This window comes from Eretmochelys imbricata, chromosome 7, assembly GCF_965152235.1.
Source record: "Eretmochelys imbricata isolate rEreImb1 chromosome 7, rEreImb1.hap1, whole genome shotgun sequence".
Taxonomy (NCBI): Eukaryota; Metazoa; Chordata; order Testudines; family Cheloniidae; genus Eretmochelys; species Eretmochelys imbricata.
This window is the reverse complement of record NC_135578.1, coordinates 101,688,677-101,709,101: the sequence shown is the minus strand read 5'-3', so window position 1 is coordinate 101,709,101 and position 20,425 is coordinate 101,688,677. Positions and strand designations below refer to the sequence as shown.

At 40.4% G+C, this 20,425-nt stretch overlaps 1 protein-coding gene across 2 annotated transcripts in view; it reads left to right on the top strand.

Moving 5' to 3' along the window:
* The window catches only part of PTPRE (protein tyrosine phosphatase receptor type E), a 73,814-nt gene extending 53,655 nt beyond the window's left edge, over window positions 1-20,159 (top strand). For both annotated transcript variants that reach the window (XM_077821385.1, XM_077821384.1), the window contains exons 15-18: window positions 196-321; window positions 3,150-3,301; window positions 16,061-16,196; window positions 20,040-20,159. In XM_077821385.1, the coding sequence (XP_077677511.1) occupies window positions 196-321; window positions 3,150-3,301; window positions 16,061-16,196; window positions 20,040-20,114 (489 nt within the window). In that variant the 3' untranslated portion in view covers window positions 20,115-20,159. The remainder of the gene's footprint in view (window positions 1-195; window positions 322-3,149; window positions 3,302-16,060; window positions 16,197-20,039) is intronic.
* Window positions 20,160-20,425: the final 266 nt, after the last annotated feature.

The window sequence follows — 20,425 nt, the reverse complement described above, 5'->3', positions numbered from 1 at the left end:
ACTAATATCTTAAATAGTGCAAGGGGTTTACGCAATAGCTGGTCTAGGCAAGACACTGATTAGGCATTTCACTGCAGAAGTTCTGTAGAACAAGTCTAAAATGCTGTGTATGACCTTGTAAGATGTGCATGACAGTTTAGAGATTAGCAGAAGAATGTTGCAAGGAACATTTACTATTCTGATTCAATTTTACAGGAAAAATGTTTTCAGTACTGGCCATCAGAGGGCTCTGTAACTCATGGAGAGATAAATATAGAGATAAAGAATGACAGTGTTTTGGATGCCATAAGCATAAGGGACTTCATAATCACATTCAATCAGGTATTATCTTGAAAGTATAGTGTTTCCTACACTTTTAACTATTTATAACCATGATAAACCATAGATTTATGAACGTGTGTTTTTGTGTCTTGTGGCAAGCCAAGCCAATACATTACATAGGTTTTGTGAGAAATAATGTGTGTTTTATATCAGCTAACTGTCATCTAGCCTTTTATTAATTAGGAGAAAGTACTTACATAAAACAGTTTATGTTTAAGGAGTCACATCACATTAATCAAATGGAAATTCTGGCCAATTCAACATTCCCTCTTTTAATGTGGTGGTTTTATTTTATGCTAAACAATGCAGTTCTTTTGATTGTTGTTGGGAATTGTAGTAAAAAAATGCACATGCATGTTGCTGAAAAAATGTATTAAATTATAATGAAATCTCTGTATAACACAAATACGTCTGCCCACCATCAACTGAATCATGTTTCCAGACAAGTAGAATTTTGTAATCGAAGGAATCTTTAAACCATGATTTGAGGACTTCAATAACTCAGACATAGGTGAGAGGTTTATTGCAGGAGTGGGTGGGTGAGATTCTGTGACCTGTATTGTGCAGGAGGTCAGACTAGATGATGATAATGGTCCCTTCTGACCTTAATATCTATGAGTCCGAGTGATACTCTCAGGGCCATTCTTGAAACTTGTGTGGTTATTATGGACCAGGATGTAGGTGGTCTGGCCTAGTCGTCAGAGCAGGAGTCAGGTCTAGTGAGCAGAGCAGGCATCCAGGTTGGGGAACAAGCCAAGGGTCCGCACGAGAGTCAACTACTAGTTACCAGAGCCAGGGGTCAAGCCAGAGTCAGAATCAGGAATTGATGGTGAGGATCAGAGATCAAATGCCTGAACCAAAGGTCAAACCAGGGTCAGAAGTCGAAGTCCGGGATAGAGGGCAGGGGAGTTCGGGGTGGTGGTCAGGGGGTGGGAGTGTGGATAGGTGGCGGTCAGAAGACAGGGAACAGGGGGGTTGAATGGGGACAGGGATCTCGGGGGGGACAGTCAGGAAGGTAGAGAGGTGTTTCGATGGGGCGGCGGGGGGCGGGCAGGGGGCAGAAGTCCCAGGGGGGCCATAAAGTGGCGGGGTGGTTGGATGGGGCAGGATTCCCGGGGGGCCATCAGGGGGTAAGAAGCAGGGGAAGTCGGATGGGGGCGGGGGCCAGGCCACGCCTGGCTGTTTGGAGAGGCACAGCCTCCCCTAACTGGCCCGCCATACAATTTCGGAACTGCAGTGTGACCCACAGGCCAAAAAGTTTGCCTGCCCCTGCATTAGAAGCACAAATAACACAATTCAGTTTATGTTCACACAGCAGCTCTTTCGCCATCACTTTCATGCCCTGCATCTGCACTTACCATGCTGCCTAGGAGTGTTAATGTCCGTGCAATCTGGGTACATCCGCATGACTAACCCATAATGCCTGTGCAGAGGATAGAGTACCCAGAGAACAAACACATAAAGCAGCAGCAGCGGCAACATTTGAGGCAGTGCATTCTAGAACATCCTACTGCACACACAGCTGAGAAGGAGGAGGATGGGACAAACCATTTGCACAAATATGATTAAGTGCGCCAAATAGGAAGGGTTTTCCTGCCCTGAGCTTTTTTTAAAAATGTCCCACTGGTGCACTACTACCTACCTGTGGTGGCAACCTTAGCAATTCTAGTGTAGACAAGCCGCTGATGTTTTTACCTATATGTCACCTACATTTGCTTTTGAGGAAGGGTGGATGATTTGAGCTCCCACCATTGTTCCCAGTAATAGTGCAACAGTGGGAAATTTTAGTGTAGTTAAGGTCCAAGAGGGTGCAGAGGCCACATTTTTCCAAGCCTGGCCAGTTATAACCCCATCTTTTGAGGTGGCTTGTTGGTTAGCCAGGACTAGCCCCTGTGCCCAGGGGAACATAAGGACAACAATGGAGTCTGGCCTCTGTATCAAGGAGGCAAGAAGCTCTTTCCAGCTTCTCCATGTATGCCCACACAGTCTATCCAGACAGGAAGCACAATCTAGCCCTAAATTTTAGTCAACAGATACTGAACTAATGAGTAATGCCACTTGAAATGGAATAATATTTCTCTGAGTATTATTCAAATCAATACAAAGAGACTATAATATTCTACAGAATTATCCGTTTTCGATTGCCCTGTATTTTTCCTGCGTTACCTTGCTTCTTTCACACCAAGGTCTATGAGTGTGCAGTTGTGACAGTAGTTTGCGTGCTCCCTCTTCTTGTGCACCCTTGTAGCACTCTGTCAGACCTGGCTCATAGTACTTATATTTGGAATAATCACGCAATGGTGAGAAGTCATAATAGAAAACTGTAATGAAATAAAAACCCATCTATACCCTTTCTGTAAGAATGTTTAAATAATCAACATCGCTGGGGCAAAGGTGGTTAATTTTTCATATAACAAATAAAGTTGGACAAAACTGAATAAAAGGGTTTAGACTACTAAAAGGTTCTCAGTTTGTGAGCTTGATGTTTTCACTGACATTTTGAATACAGCCTTAAGAGTGATGAAGACCTTAAGCCATTGATTTTCATATTTGAAATTAATAGTCTCTAAAATATGCCGTTAGAACGAGCTAGATGAAACAGTTGTGCAAATCAAAGGGGAAGTTATAGGGTAAATTTTCAGTATACTACACAAGGCATTAAGAGATGGAACTACCTGAGCTGCTTGATTAATTTATCATGCACCAGGTTGAAAATGGCACCTATATCATGTTACAATTTTTTTATAAGAAATGTTAAAGGTAAAAAAAAGTGTCCTTGCACTTTTAACTGCATTAAATCTGTTCCTGCCACACTTTTGAATTATCAGGAGAAGCAGAGTAGACTTGTCCGACAATTTCATTTTCATGGATGGCCTGAAATTGGAATTCCTGCTGAAGGAAAAGGAATGATTGATCTCATTGCAGCTGTCCAAAAACAGCAGCAGCAGACAGGAAACCATCCCATTACTGTGCATTGCAGGTAAGACTTATTTCTTCCCTGCTTTTTTAAAATTTTGTAATCATTCCTATTATTTATGATCTGCATAACATTCTCCATCTTCCCTTTCTTCTGGTTTGGTGATTATCATGGCAATGTTCTATTCCAAGTGACTGGACAGTACTTTTTAAAACAAACCAAAACCAAAACGCTATTTCTTCCTGGATTAGTTAGTAAACAATACAAACCACTAGCCCTAGTGATGAGAGGATATGTGTCGATTACAGTTGCCTGAGGAATAAAACATTCAAATACATGCTTGCACCTGAGCTTCATTCAGTCTTGTGAGTGGGAAAATACAACTGCAGTTTATCCAGCCCATACTTCTTTAACTTGCTGGCAAGAATACTGTGGGAGACAGTGTCAAAAGCTTTGCTAAAGTCAAGGAACAACACGTCTATTGCTTTCCCTTCATCCACAGAACATATTATTCTAAAACGTGTTGAAGGAAATTTGACAATTTGTAATTAGCATGTAAGCTCTTTAGGGCAGAGATCATCTCTTTGTTCTGTGACTGCTCTATGAGTGGTGCTCCCAGGCATTACCTCGATACAAATAATAAATATCACCTCTCTCTAATTTCCCTTTTTTGGGAAAGATTATGCAGTGATTTCCACATGCTTAAGAGGGGAAGGAAGCCAATGGGTAAGATCCTCAGGTGGTATAAATTGCCTACTCAAGTCAATGGAACTATGCCAATTTACATCAGCAGTTTGTGGTAGGACAACTCTGGTGATATCTGGAGTCCTCAGATTACCCCCTTTTAATCTGGCTGTTGACTTGGGTGTGGTGCACAAACGTCACTAATTTCATTGGTTGATTATCCCTGAGGGTATGTCTACACTACGAAATTAGGTCAAATTTATAGAAGTCGGTTTTTTAGAAATCGGTTTTATATATTCGAGTGTGTGTGTCCCCACAGAAAATGCTCTAAGTGCATTAAGTGCATTAACTCGGCGGAGTGCTTCCACAGTACCGAGGCAAGCGTCGACTTCTGGAGTGTTGCACTTTGGGTAGCTATTCCACAGTTCCCGCAGTCTCCGCTGCCCATTGGAATTCTGGGTTGAGATCCCAATGCCTGATGGGGCTAAAACATTGTCGCGGGTGGTTCTGGGTACATATCGTCAGGCCCCCGTTCCCTCCCTCCCTCCATGAAAGCAGCAGCAGACAATCGTTTCACGCCTTTTTTCTTGAGTTACCTGTGCAAATGCCATACCACGGCAAGCATGGAGCCTGCTCAGGTAACCGTCACCGTATGTCTCCTGGGTGCTGGCAGACGTGGTACTGCATTGCTACACAGCAGCAGCAACCCCTTGCCTTGTGGCAGCAGACGGTGCAGTAGGACTGGTAGCCGTCATCGTCATGTCCGAGATGCTCCTGGCCACGTCGGCCAGGAGCGCCTGGGCAGACATGGGTGCAGGGACTACATTAGAAGTGACTTGACCAGGTCATTCTCTTTAGTCCTGCAGTCAGTCCTATTGAACCATCTTATGGTGAGCAGGCAGGCGATACGGATTGCTAGCAGTCCTACTGTACCATCTTCTGCCAGGCAGGCAAGAGATGAGGATGGCTAGCAGTCCTATTGCACCATCTTCTGCCAAGCAGCCATGAGATGTGGATGGCTTGCAGTCCTTCTGCACCATCTGCTGCCAGCCAAATATGTAAAAGATAGATGGAGTGGATCAAAACAAGAAATAGACCAGATTTGTTTTGTACTCATTTGCTGCTCCCCCCCCCCCCCCCGCCCCGTCTAGGGGACTCATTCCTCTAGATCACACTGCAGTCACTCACAGAGAAGGTGCAGCGAGGTAAATCTAGCCATGTATCAATCAGAGGCCAGACTAACCTCATTGTTCCAATAAGAACAATTACTTAGGTGCACCATTTCTTATTGGAACCCTCTGTGAAGTCCTGCCTGAAATACTCATTGATGTAAAGCCACCCCCTTTGTTGATTTTAATTCCCTGTAAGCCAACCCTGTAAGTCATGTCGTCAGTCGCCCCTCCCTCCGTCAGAGCAACGGCAGACAATCGTTCTGCGCCTTTTTTCTGTGTGGACGCCATACCAAGGCAAGCATGGAGGCCGCTCAGCTCACTTTGGCAATTAGGAGCACATTAAACACCACACGCATTATCCAGCAGTATATACAGCACCAGAACCTGGCAGAGCGATACCGGGCGAGGAGGCGACGTCAGCGTGGTCACGTGAGTGATCAGGACATGGACACAGATTTCTCTGAAAGCATGGGCCCTGCCAATGCATGCATCATGGTGCTAATGGGGCAGGTTCATGCTGTGGAACGCCGATTCTGGGCTCGGGAAACAAGCACAGACTGGTGGGACCGCATAGTGTTGCAGGTCTGGGACGATTCCCAGTGGCTGCGAAACTTTCGCATGCGTAAGGGCACTTTCATGGAACTTTGTGACTTGCTTTCCCCTGCCCTGAAGCGCATGAATACCAAGATGAGAGCAGCTCTCACAGTTGAGAAGTGAGTGGCGATAGCCCTGTGGAAGCTTGCAACGCCAGACAGCTACCGGTCAGTTGGAAATCAATTTGGAGTGGGCAAATCTACTGTTGGAGCTGCTGTGATGCAAGTAGCCCACGCAATCAAAGATCTGCTGATATCAAGGGTAGTGACCCTGGGAAATGTGCAGGTCATAGTGGATGGCTTTGCTGCAATGGGATTCCCTAACTGTGGTGGGGCCATAGACGGAACCCATATCCCTATCTTGGCACCGGAGCACCAAGCCGGCAAGTACATAAACCACAAGGGGTACTTTTCAATAGTGCTGCAAGCTCTGGTGGATCACAAGGCATGTTTCACCAACATCAACGTGCGATGGCCGGAAAAGGTACATGACGCTCGCATCTTCAGGAACTCTGGTCTGTTTCAAAAGCTGCAGGAAGGGACTTTATTCCCAGATCAGAAAATAACTGTTGGGGATGTTGAAATTCCTACAGTTATCCTTGGGGACCCAGCCTACCCCTTAATGCCATGGCTCATGAAGCCGTACACAGGCAGCCTGGACAGTAGTCAGGAGCTGTTCAACTACAGGCTGAGCAAGTGCAGAATGGTGGTAGAATGTGCATTTGGACATTTAAAGGTGCGCTGGCGCAGTTTACTGACTCACTTAGACCTCAGTGAAACCAATATTCCCACTGTTATTACTGCTTGCTGTGCACTCCACAATATCTGTGAGAGTAAGGGGGAGACGTTTATGGCGGGGTGGGAGGTTGAGGCAAATCGCCTGGCTGCTGGTTACACGCAGCCAGACACCAGGGGGGTTAGAAGAGCACAGGAGGGTGCGGTACGCATCAGAGAAGCTTTGAAAACCAGTTTCATGACTGGACAGGCTACGGTGTGAAAGTTCTCTTTGTTTCTCCTTGATGAAATCCCCCGCCCCTTGGTTCACTCCACTTCCCTGTAAGCTAACCACCCTCCCCTCCTCCCTTCAATCACCGCTTGCAGAGGCAATAAAGTCATTGTTGCTTCACATTCATGCATTCTTTATTCATTCATAACACATAGGGGGGTGACTACCAAGGTAGCCCAGGAGGGGTGGTGGAGGAGGGAAGGAAAATGCCACACAGCACTTTAAAAGTTTACAACTTTAAAATTTATTGAATGCCAGCCTTCTGTTTTTTGGGCAATCCTCTGTGGTGGAGTGGCTGGTTGGCCGGAGGCCCCTCCACCATGTTCTTGGGCGTCTGGGTGTGGAGGCTATGGAACCTGGGGAGGAGCGCGGTTGGTTACACAAGAGCTGTAGTGGCAATCTGTGCTCCAGCTGCCTTTGCTGCAGCTCAACCATACACTGGAGCATACTGGTTTGATCCTCCAGCAGCCTCAGCATTGAATCCTGCCTCCTCTCATCACGCTGCCGCCACATTTGAGCTTCAGCCCTGTCTTCAGCCCGCCACTTACTCTCTTCAGCCCACCACCTCTCCTCTCAGTCATTTTGGGCTTTCCTGCACTCTGACATTATTTGCCTCCATGCATTTGTCTGTGCTCTGTCAGCGGGGGAGGACAGCATGAGCTCAGAGAACATTTCATCACCAGTGTGGTTTTTTTTCTTTCTAATCTTCACTAGCCTCTGGGAAGGAGAAGATCCTGTGATCATTGAAACACATGCAGCTGGCGGAGAGAAAAAAAGGGACAGCGGTATTTAAAAAGACACATTTTATAAAACAGTGGCTACACTCTTTCAGGGTAAACCTTGCTGTTAACATTACATACATAGCGCATGTGCTTTCGTTACAAGGTCGCATTTTGCCTCCCCCACCGCGTTGCTACCCCCTCAACCCTCCCCCCCTCCATGGCTAACAGCGGGGAACATTTCTGTTCAGCCACAGGCAAACAGCCTAGCAGGAACGGGCACCTCTGAGTGTCCCCTGAAGAAAAGCACCCTATTTCAACCAGGTGACCATGAAGGATATCTCACTCTCTTGAGGATAACACAGAGAGATAAAGAACGGATGTTGTTTGAACGCCAGCAAACATACACTGCAATGCTTTGTTGTACAATGATTCCTGAGTACGTGTTACTGGCCTGGAGTGGTAAAGTGTCCTACCATGGAGGACGCAATAAGGCTGTCCTCCCCAGAAACCTTTTGCAAAGGCTTTGGGAGTACATCCAGGAGAGCCGCGAATGCCAGGGCAAATTAATCCTTTCACATGCTTGCTTTTAAACCATGTATAGTATTTTAAAAGGTACACTCACCAGAGGTCCCTTCTCTGCCTGCCAGGTCAAGGAGGCAGCCTTGGGTGGGTTCGGGGGGTACTGGCTCCAGGTCCAGGGTGAGAAACAGTTCCTGGCTGTCGGGAAAACCGGTTTCTCCGCTTGCTTGCTGTGAGCTATCTACAACCTCATCATCATCATCTTCTTCGTCCCCAAAACCTACTTCCGTGTTGCATCTCCATTGAAGGAGTCAAACAACACGTCTGGGGTAGTGGTGGCTGAACCCCCTAAAATGGCATGCAGCTCATCATAGAAGCGGCATGTTTGGGGCTCTGACCCAGAGCGGCTATTCGCCTCTCTGGTTTTCTGGTAGGCTTGCCTCAGCTCCTTAAGTTTCACGCGGCACTGCTTTGGGTCCCTGTTATGGCCTCTGTCCTTCATGCCCTGGGAGATTTTGACAAAGGTTTTGGCATTTCGAAAACTGGAACAGAGTTTTGATAGCACGGATTCCTCTCCCCATACAGCGATCAGATCCCGTAACTCCCATTCAGTCCATGCTGGAGCTCTTTTGTGATTCTGGGACTCCATCATGGTCACCTCTGCTGATGAGCTCTGCATGGTCACCTGCAGCTTGCCACGCTGGCCAAACAGGAAATGAGATTCAAAAGTTCGCAGTTCTTTTCCTGTCTACCTGGCCAGTGCATCTGAGTTGAGAGTGCTGTCCAGAGCGGTCACAATGGAGCACTCTGGGATAGCTCCCGGAGGCCAATACCGTCGAACTGTGTCCACAGTACCCCAAATTTGACCCGGCAAGGCCGATTTAAGCACTAATCCACTTGTCAGGGGTGGAGTAAGGAAATCGATTTTAAGAGCCCTTTAAGTCGAAAAAAAGGGCTTCATTGTGTGGACGGGTGCAGGTTTACATCAATTTAACGCTGCTAAATTCGACCTAAAGTCCTAGTGTAGACCAAGGCTTAGAAATGGACAGAGGTCAAGTTCCTATGCTGATTCTTTTAGATCTATCAGTAGCCTTTTATAGTATTGACCCTGAGGTTTTCAGCACCTGTCTGTGGTTTCCAGCAGGCGAGACACTTAGCATCTGCAGTATGATGGTGACAGTGATGGTTATTTGTAAAGGTATGCCAGTCTTTTTTTCAGTGAGGTCTGCAAACTGAAAGTGCCTTTGGATTTTGGCAGCAGCCATTTGCCTTTGGATAATAGGCAATTGATTATTTCCCTCTCTGCAGAAATGTTATCTCAGCTCTTGTGATTTGTTGCAATGTGCTCAACTAATTACCCTCAAAGACCACTTGGAAGCTACATCTAGTGCAGAATGCAGCTCCCACTTACCAGCTATGAGTTAGTGAGGGAGATCACATTATACCTATTCTCTGAAGTGTGCACTGACCTTCAGTTTGCACAATTAAAGGTGCTGGTCTTGATCTGTGAAGCCTATGATTTGGGTGTGGGTTACCTGAAAGATCATCTGTGTTCTCATGCACCATTGGAACAAACAGCTGTGGTGACACTTCTGCTAACAGTGCCTTGATTTGAATGTCTGGGAGCTTGAAACAGGCTTGAGTCTGTTGACATTCAGGACATGGTCTAAGAATATGCATATTAATTAACAGAACAAGCAATTCCTCTCTCCTACTTTTTGCTTCTGATGTGTTTTATTCTTTGCTATTTTCACATATTTTCCCTAAAGGCTTATTTTCTCTGTACCAATTGAACTCGTAGACACTAACAGTTTTAGTGCCTGATTCTGCAGTTTGACAGTGGAGTCCTGCAACTACTTTTTGAAATCTGTTAGTAAGTCAGGACATTGAATGCTAATTAAAGCGGGTAAAATATGGGACAGTTTTAGCCAATCAGTAAGGGAGAAAAGCAGCTCTTTTGCCTTACAGTATTCCTTTGATTAATGCAACATGTTGGAAGTCAAAGAACTAGAACCACATATTACATCTAATATTTCCATCCTCTCAGACCCACAAAAGCTTTGAAGAATTAGGTTAATGTTGTAGGCCACATTTCTCCCTGAATTTTAAGATATGTTTATTTCAAAACACCACTAGAATGATAAAAACAATATTCCAAAATCCTTAAGACTTAGAGCTCTCTACTCTTCTCAGTTACATAGATTCACATGAGAGTATATTTTGGAAAATCAGTTGCTGTGCTTGAAAACTCTTACATCCACGTTCTTAAGGCTTATGACTAGAACCTTCTCTCAAATACACATAGATTCAAATCTTGAAAAACCACCTAGTGCATTTCAAGTCCAGCAGCTGATTTTCCAAGATGTATGTTAATGTGAGCCCATGTATTTTGAGGATTAAACTCTAAGCCTTTAGGAATTTTCTGTGCAAGTGTGAGCTTGCAGTTGCAGTAGCTGCTTGCCCAAGGTATGCAGTGATTTCCACACGCTTAAGAGGGGAAGGAAGCCAATAGGGCAGATCTTCAGGTGGTGTAAATTGTCTACTCAAGTCAATGGAACTATGCCAATTTACACCAGCTGAAGACCTGCCCCATTGCTTGATTCCCCTCTTAAGTATGTGTTTTAGTGTCTTTATTCGTGGAAAGTTCAGCTTTCAACTTCTAAGTAGAAGGACCTAATTTAGCCATTTTTATCCATGAATGATATGTCTGTAAAGCAGAATGCACTCTCATTTCATTTTTGAGCTGTGTGTACTTTTGATTATAATCTCTGCGACCTGCAGTAGCATACATTTAGTCAAGTATTTGATTTCATTTTTTGTTTAAGCCGTATTGCATACAGAAAATTAAATGTCTAATGTAGCAACTGTTAAAACAGGTTTTGGTTATCCACTGTGATGTGTTTTTCCAACAGAGAAACATGACACTAATAATCATGGATGAGCTGTTTGTATTTGTATGCAAGTTATTATCAGCAAAAATAGGCTTAACAGACTTTTCCTTATCCCTTAAAATATAGACACATTACTGGTTCATATATCACCAAAATCATTGTTTGTCATTTAGATTACTTGCAAATTAAAACAAAAACTGCTAAGAGCAAATTTGTTTAACATGTCTATGACTAATTAAACATTACAATCAAGTTCTTAAAAACAAAACTGGGCAATGAAAAGTAGTGAAGTGCTGGAAGTGAATAACTCTTGGTGGTTCATATGTGAGACAATGATTTTTCGTTTTTAGTTGTGCCTCCAAAAAGGGCAAAAGAGGAACTCCCAAATGCTGAGTGTTTACTTTGGTTCTTGAGAGCAAAATCTCTGATTACAAGGGAGGGATGCAGTGACTGGAGGTTTACTGAGAAATGTCTAAAGTTTAGACTGTCTAGAGTAAAAAGTGAAAACCTAAAATCCTTGGCCCCAAGTCATGTTTCCTACCTTATCTGCAGTTTTAAAATGCCTCTCAGATGAGGAAAAAGTGGTGTAGGGGGTTGGATGTTGGTTTAAAAGGTGAGGAGAGGCAAGGTTATGAAATTTTCTGCAATTTCATAAATAACTTATCAACAGAGGAAACATCTCACAGTGCACAGGAGCAGTTCTTCCCCTGGCCAAAATATATATTATCTCAGAAGGAAAAAAACAGACATTTTCACTGAGTATGATGAGGCAGAATCCTCTTAAATAAAATATTACTCGAGAGCTCTGATGATATGAAACCTGACAATGAGGAGGGGTGATATGGTTTTGTTACTTTGTTTATCTCTGAATTTTGTGTAAGGAAGTTTATCATAACCCAGATTTTTCCCATTTCTTTTTTGATGCAATCTGTGAATTGTTTTTCAATCTCTAGCGTTTGTATATATGTGGGTAAAGAGGTTGTACTAATTAGCATTTATTCCTATTTTTTAAAAATAATACAGTCCTACTTGAAATGTGAGAATTGTGGAAAAACTGGAATATATTTTCTTAGATGGTAATATTAGTACCCTAGAGATCAACGTGAGGAAATCTAGTGCTGCCTCGTACAATATCATTTTCCTTTTTTAGCCCTGACCTACTAGACGCTCCTTCAAATGGCTGCATAGGGGGCAAGACCAGTGGTTGAAAGCTCTCTGATACTTTGGGATTTTTGCAAGTAAGTTAATGCAGATCTTATCCGCATTAATTCACCTGCTTTTCCATTCCACAATATTGAACATGCCTCTTCCAAAGGATGGATATGGTAGCAGAACCTCTGAGAGCACAACTTCACTGCCAGGGACACTGGAAGAGGGGGCAGAACTAAATGCAGATTCACAGGGCTGCTGAGCAAATGGTTGTGTGTATGTTCATGCATGTGTGTGTGTATTCCAGATCTACTGAGTTTGGGAACCAAACATCTTTTGGCAAATAGCCCATATAGGGGACAATAAGGCCTGTTGTTATCTGCAGCTCACAAATGAATTTATTGTATGTATCTGCAATGATTACATTTTTCCTTTGACAAGAATTTATAAATAACATTTTAAAATAAAATAATAGCATTGATACAGTTAATGTATCTCCTTGGGCTGAAATGTGTATTTGAAGAAGGGCTTAATGACTTTAGCTGGCACAAATAGACACATAGTAAACACACTTATAAGATACGACAATTAACACTGGAAAATCTAAAACAAATCCAAATAATGTATCATCATTTTACTAGATTATTCCAGATTTCCTGCTGGAATTTGCTCATATCCCTGGACCATATCCTTGGAGTTTTGCTTGAGTGAGAATTGAGGTGTCTGTTACTACACTCCTTGCTCAGGTACAAGTCCCATTGAAATTAATGGGTGTTTCGCTAGAGTGAGGTATGCAAGATTTGGCCCATTGTGTCTTGCACAGATATACCATGAATTTCCAGCATTCACATTTACTCTGTGTCTGTGTGAATCTTAGAATTTAAGCAATGGTTATTTTGAAAAACTCTGTTAGTTGCTTTTTGTTTATAGTTTATATCATATCAACAAGAATGTAAAGACCTCCAAAGCAGAAACACTGCTGTATTGGCCACTGGCAAACAGTTACAGGAACAGGTCCATTACTTTTAAAATCTTACTTTATATTTTGTGTAATATTCTGTAATCAGATGTTTGTTCATGTAAATCCAGTGACCTTAAATAGGTCTCCCATTGAACTAAGAAGTGCAAGCTAATGAACTTCCCCATTGCCTAGGATACAGTGCCCAAGGTAGTGGGCCAAATACATCACCAGCCCAGTGAATTAATGGAGTTAGGTATGGATGAATTTGGCTCTCCAGATTTAAATAAAACAATAATGTAATAAAACAAATGAAATTTTATTATTTGCATGTTTCTATCTAGATTAAATATTACCAATTTTCAGGACACAGGTTTCTATTTATTTTCCTCATTCTATTTACAGAAGATTTAAGAGTGGCAAGGACTGACCACAACAATTATAATAGATAATAGAAATATCAAAATACATAATATTTAAGGGTTTTACTAAAAGTGTTGCCCAGAGACAGTTTTTATAGTTCTTTGTCCTCCATATTGTCTTTGTAACTGCCTTCTGTTCTCGGTCTCTTCCTCTCTGTAGCTGCCTGAGTTTTTCTCTTCTTTATTTCTTCTCACCTGCAGTGGCATTCTCGTCTAGACTGTAGCGGAGCCTAAGGACCCCACTGTAATGGATTTTTTCTGTAGCCACATCAGTTTGCCCCATCAGATTTTCATTTGTCTTTGATTCTTCCATCCTTCAAGAAACAATATTATTCTGTGAGCCAAATTAACAGACACCATTATCCTAAAAGATTTTTTCTTTTAAAACTCTTTAGATTCAGTAAGCGGTTGTCACAGAAAAGAGGGAAGAACAAATATGAAGGGGAGAGTACTGTACTGTAAACCATACAACATATATTTTTATGTTGCATTTCTAAGGGAAGTTGAACCTACATGCAATCACACTTAAATTATTTTTTAGAGATAAACATGTGGCTCTGGTGGAGTTTTGCCCAAAGAGTTTCTCGAGTTGGGGGCGGGGAGGGCAGATGGTATGGGGCAGGATAAAAGGGGATACTTCATTTTTTTTGTTTAGACAGAAGGGAATGAGTAGCTATTTAACTATTTCTGTGTACAGGTTTACAAAGTATTTCATACTATTATATCCTTATAGCATTTTTTCATCTTCCTGCAGCTATGGATCTATTCCAGAATGAGTCATTCACCGACCTTTTAGACAGTTTTTCTAGGGATTGGCTAATTACGTATAAATCTGAACCTTTTTTAGATTTTGCAGCTGCCTTTAATCTGATAAAAGTAATTGTCTATAGGGAATTGCACAACTAATACATTTTACCTATTCACTTTAGCCTCCTACTAGGCTTTAATGTATCCAGCTGAGGATACATGCAATTGTATTTAATCTTTTCATAAGGACATGCTTATCAGAAAGATTTCTTATTTGATGGAAATAAAGTAAAAGCAATGACTGTTGATGGTGATTACCATTCATCTTGCTTATAAATTATTAAGATATGTTAAAAACTCAAACTTAATGAATTATTTTATATTTATCCTTGGTTTAGGGACATGAATTAAACTTTTCAGTTTTTCATTTAGCCTCATCACAGATTCCCAGAATCATCCAGGTTTTTATGATTATTCCCCCATTGTGGCTGTGTGCCTCACAGTTCCTAATCACTGTTACTTGGCCTCTACTAGTAGTAGCTGGTTACTTTGAACAAAAGTGAAATTAGGAGACAAAATGTAAACTCATCTTTGTCACTGGTCAAATGGCAGTGAAAGGAGCTCCACCCTATTTTATTTTCACTAATAATGTCAGCAAGCATCTAATCAGCTGCTGAAATTTGAAAAACAAGGGAAATATGAGTGTAAAGGTAGAAAGTGGACTCAGTCACTTTGTGCATGCAACAGCAGATATGGACTAAACTAGTGCTATTCTGCATGATCAGAGCTACATTTCAAATTAGATGGATTTTATCCATAATAGTAGTTAGGAATTGTACTTTTTGTTTGAATATATAATATGGAGTATCAGTTCTGATTCTTAGTTTCAGACTTGGTAGCGGCAGTAATATTTTAATTTTCTAGGGATTGGCTAATTACGTATACATCTGAACCTTTTTAGATTTTGCAGCTGCCTTTAATCTGATAAAAGTAGTTATCTATAGGGAATTGCACAACGAATACATTTTACCTATTCACTTATATTAAATTGAGGATAAAGCTAAGTCTGTAAGATAAAATGAGAGTCAAACACACTAAAACTAAGAAAATAAAAATGAGAAACCCTGGTAAAGTCGTCCAGAACAAAACAAGAACAATGCAGGGAAAAGCCTTTAGACAGTCACAGCAGCAGCAATAAGGCCAGAGCCTGACAACTGGGACAACCACATTTTCTTGTTGGACCATCAAATATGAAGTCTTATCTGCTTACAGACAAGTGATCAAGAAGGAAAAATATACCAGTACAGGTCAATCCCCTCAGATCACATAATTTGGAACAATGAGCAGTCCCTGATCAAGGGAGAGACATAGCTAGAATAATAAGGAGGGGTAGGTCAGGAAATAGATTCATTGGCAGGGATGTGTGGGGATGGTGTACTATATAATAGGATTCAGCTATTGACAAGTCTTCCCTTTCATAAGCAACAAAGAATTTGCCCAAATCACTACTCTGTGTTAAAGATAACAGTGATCGTACCATAAATTTCAATTGGTTTGGAGACAAATACAGATTAGAAAAGTTTCAAGTCTATGGGATTATGTCCCCAGTTCTACAAACATGTATACATGTGCTTAATTTTATGCACACATATAGTGCATTTGATTTCTATGGAATTATTCACTTGTATAAATAAGCATGTAAGTGTTCGCAGGAGACAGGCCTTTATCCGAACTGGCCTGGTTGAAAATTAATTTTTATTAATTCTTGATCATAACATGGAAAGTTATGCCATGCAAATGACAGCAATAAACTTAGCAAGAGGTTTTTATTCTGCTAATAACTGTACTTGAATATTTTGCATTAATTATTATGCAAAGTATCTTTGTTGCTCATTATTGTAATTTGGATGGGTATGTCCTGACATTTTGTTAAGCAAAAGAAATATGTTTGTCTTGCAGTGCTGGAGCTGGAAGAACAGGTACATTCATAGCACTCAGCAATGTTCTGGAACGAGTAAAGGCTGAAGGGCTCTTAGATGTATTTCAAGCTGTGAAGAGCTTAAGAATGCAAAGGCCACATATGGTGCAAACGCTGGTATGATATTTAACAATAAGAATCTTTGTCAAATGATCTAAGTTTTGTAAGTGTTATGGTGGGAAGAGAACAAAGGCTCATTTTACTAGCTGCAGTAAATATAATATTATGGGACTACTTTTAACAACTATATACTTAGGTTGCAAGAGGTGTTTCATTATAAACTTCTATTTTATTTTGTAATAGGCTTTCTAAAAATTAATTTGGGGGTAAAAGTTGCTGTGTTTGTTGTTAGCCAACTGCTATTTTTGTTTGTTTGGAGAGAGATTGTGAAAGATTTTTTAAAAATCCATGGGGACATTCTTGAGTTGTGATCATAAAATTATCAACATTTTATTTTAAAAAGAACTAATGTTTGTGTTTTTTCATCTAAAAAATGGCTTAAACACATCAAACTGACTTGCAGTTAGTTCTCACAGAGGAGAAGTGCCTTTGGAACATTAGAAGAATTTAGGTTATATTTATTTAACAAAGTTATGAATATTTGAAGATAGCTTTTCAATAAATTTCAAGCACAGATTCCTGGGGAGCTGCTAACTTGAATAAATAATAGTAATACATTGCATTTCTAGCACTTTCCATTCAACAGTCTCAAAGTACTTTACAAACAGTAATCTCAAAACTAGGGCTGTCAAGCGATTAAAAAAAATAATGGCTATTAATCACACTTTAAACAATAATAGAATACCATTTATTTAAATATTTTTGGATGTTTTTACATTTTCAGATATATTGATTTCAATTACAACACAGTATATAAAGTGTACAGTGCTCACTTTATATTTTTTATTACAAATATTTTCACTGTATAAAACACAAGAAATAGCATATTTCAGTGCACCTAATACAAGTACTGTAGTGCAATCTCTTTATAATGAAAGTTTAACTTACAAATGTTGAATTATGTACAAAAAATAACTGCATTCAAAAATAAAACAATGTAAAACTTTAGAACCTACAAGTCCACTCAGTCCTACTTCTTGTTCAGCCAATCGCTCATACAAACAAATTTGGTTACAATTTGCAAGAGATAATGCTGCCCATGTCTTGTTTACAATGTCACCTGAAAGTGAGAACAGGCGTTCGCATGGCACTGTTGTAGCTGGCATCACAAGATATTTGTGCCAGATGCGCTAAAGATTCATATATCCCTTCATGCTTCAACCACGATTCCAGAAGACATGCATCCATGCTGATGACAGGTTCTGCTCGATAACAATCCAAAAGCAAAGCGGACTGACACATGTTCATTTTCATCATCTGAGTCAGATGCCACCAGCAGAAGGTTGATTTTCTTTTTTGGTGGTTCGGGTTCTGTAGTGTCCACATCAGATTGTTGCTCTTTTAAGACATCTGAAAGCATTCTCCACAGCTCGTCCCTCTCAGATTTTGGAAAGCACTTCAGATTCTTAAAGGTTGGGTTGAGTGTTGTAACCTTAGAAATCTCACATTGGTACCTTCTTTGCGTTTTGTCAAATCTGCTGTGAAAGTGTTCTTAAGACGGACATGTGCTGGGTTATCATCCAAGACTACTATAACATGAAATATATGGCAGAATTCAGGTAAAAGAGAACAGGAGACATGCAATTCTCCCCCAAGGAGTTCAGTCACAAATTTAATTAACGCATTATTTTTTTAACAAGCATCATCAGCATGGAAGCATGTCCTATGGAATGGTGGCCAAAGTGGCATATAAATGTTTAGCATATCTGGCGTTAATACCTTGCAAGCCTGGCTATAAAAGTGCCATGTGAACGCCTGTTCTCACTTTCAGGTGACATTGTAAATAAGAAGCGGTCAGCAGTATCTCCTGTAAATGTAAACAAACTTGTTTGTCTTAGCAATTGGCTGAACAAGAAGTAGGACTGAGTGGACTTGTAGGATCTAAAGTTTTACATTGTTCTGTTTTTGAGTGCAGTTATGTAACAAAAAAATCTACATTTGTAAGTTACACTTTCACAATAAAGAGATTGCACTACAGTACTTGTATGAGGTGAATTGAAAAATACTATTTCTTTTGTTTATCATTTTTACAGTAGAAATATTTCTAATAAAAATAATAATATAAAGTGAGCACTGTACACTTTGTATTTTGTGTTGTAATAGAAAGCAATATATTTTAGAATGTAGAAAAACATCCAAAAATATTTAATACATTTCAATTGATATTTTATTGTTTAACAGTGCGATTAATCACAATTAATTTTTTAAATTGCGATTTTTTGAATTAATCATGTGAGTTAACTACAATTAATCGACAGCCCTACACAAAACCCTTCTCTGAGGTAGATTTTTTTTTCTTCATTTTACAGGTAGGGAAACTGAGGTACAGAAAGATTAAATGACTTGTCCAAGAGCACACAGGGACTCTGTGACAGATCCAGGAATAGAGCCTATATCTTCAGGGGTCCTAGAGGCCTATGATTGAAGCACTGTTATGGTTGTGGAGAAAACCTTCAAAATATGTCCTGAGTGTAACCAATGCAGAGATGTCTGCCTGAACCAAAACCAAAAAACAAGCTGTGAACTCTCCCATTCATTTAAATGGGAGTGAACTCAGATGCCAATGTTAATACTTTACTACTGTCAACATTAACTACCTCGTGTTGTAGGAACAAAGACAAAGTATCATATTAAGAAGATTCACACCAGTGTTTCCAAAAGTGTGGAATGTGCCTCCCTTGGAGGGACGAAGAACTAGCCAGGGGATAGTGGAAGATATATAAATTTAAGATGGATAGGTCTTTAACAACAAACGGCAGCATTGCATGGGGCGAGGGGAAGATTGGTTTCATTTTTCTGGAGTGGGACTCAGCTTTCAAAAGTTTGGGAAACACTGTATTATGGGTCTATGACCTTGGAAGCAGGTGAGGTCAGTGTTTATCACTGGGGAGAGCAAGGAGAAAATATACAGTGTTGCTGTATGCTGTTAAATAACTGTTACCCAGAAGTGACTGCATTTCATTTTGTTTGCTAGAAGCTGGGAATGGGCGACGGGATGGATCACTTGATGATTACCTGTTCTGTTCATTCCCTCTGGGGTACCTGGCATTGGTCACTGTCAGAAGACAGGATACTGGGCTAGATGGACCTTTGGTCTGACCCAATATGGCTGTTCATTTATAATTGGGAGGTGTGCATTTCATTTGTAAGTGGGCTGGGTTTCCATGTGTGTGTAAAAATATGAGAAAGAATATTCATATTGTTAGTTCTTTGGGGCAGGAATTCAACAGGGCCACACTTGGCCTCTACATGCTACTACAATATAACTGTTTAATAATCATAATAATATGTATGCATAGAGCATTTGTAAGGTGCTTTGAGGTTGTTTGAAAGGCACTGTGAACCCAGTTCTGAAAGGTGTGGATCACCCCAGAGCTCCTATTGACATCAATGGTAATTGAGGGTGCTTTGCACCTCCCAAAATGTACTTTGCACTTAGCAGGATTGGGCTCAGTGGTTTGCAATTTCTTTCATATTATAGATGTCTGTTAAGTTTTGAGAGAAGCCTCTTGTGGACCTCCTCTGTTTCAACCTCCCAGTTCCATCATCCTCCCTGAAGCGGAGGATTAGTTACATACAGGCTCAGTTACATACAAATAGTGTCAGTTAATAAAGACTATGAAACTTGCAAGTTAATAAAATTGAGCATAAAAACCTTTTGTGCAAAGAGCAGAAATATAAAATTTACCATCAACGGGGTAGATTATTTGTTTTGTCATAAACTTGCTGTTGTCCAATTTAGAATATGTTGCATTTTATGGATTTACCTAAATCTGATTATTCCAACTTAAACATAATGTACAATCGAAGTAAATCTGAATTTCTTTTTTATTTTTTTAGGAACAGTATGAATTCTGCTACAAAGTGGTACAAGATTTCATTGATATATATTCTGATTATGCTAATTTCAAATAAAACTTCCTGCCTTATTTTTTAATTTAGTCTGTAAAAATATTTGTAAATCATGTTAATTTATATCATATTTTCCATTATGATAATTCCTACTGTAAATGATATTGTCTGTGTTTTGCTTTAAAAGTCACTTTTGCTGTATAAAATTATAAATTACTCAAATATAAATATCTTTTAAAAGCTAATTATAATAAATGTTCATATACAAAATATCAGTATATATGTTGTTGAATGTTATATACATTTTTAACAAAATCTTGGTTGCATTTCTCTCTTTGCATTTTCCAATACATTAAAATATCAATATTAATTTT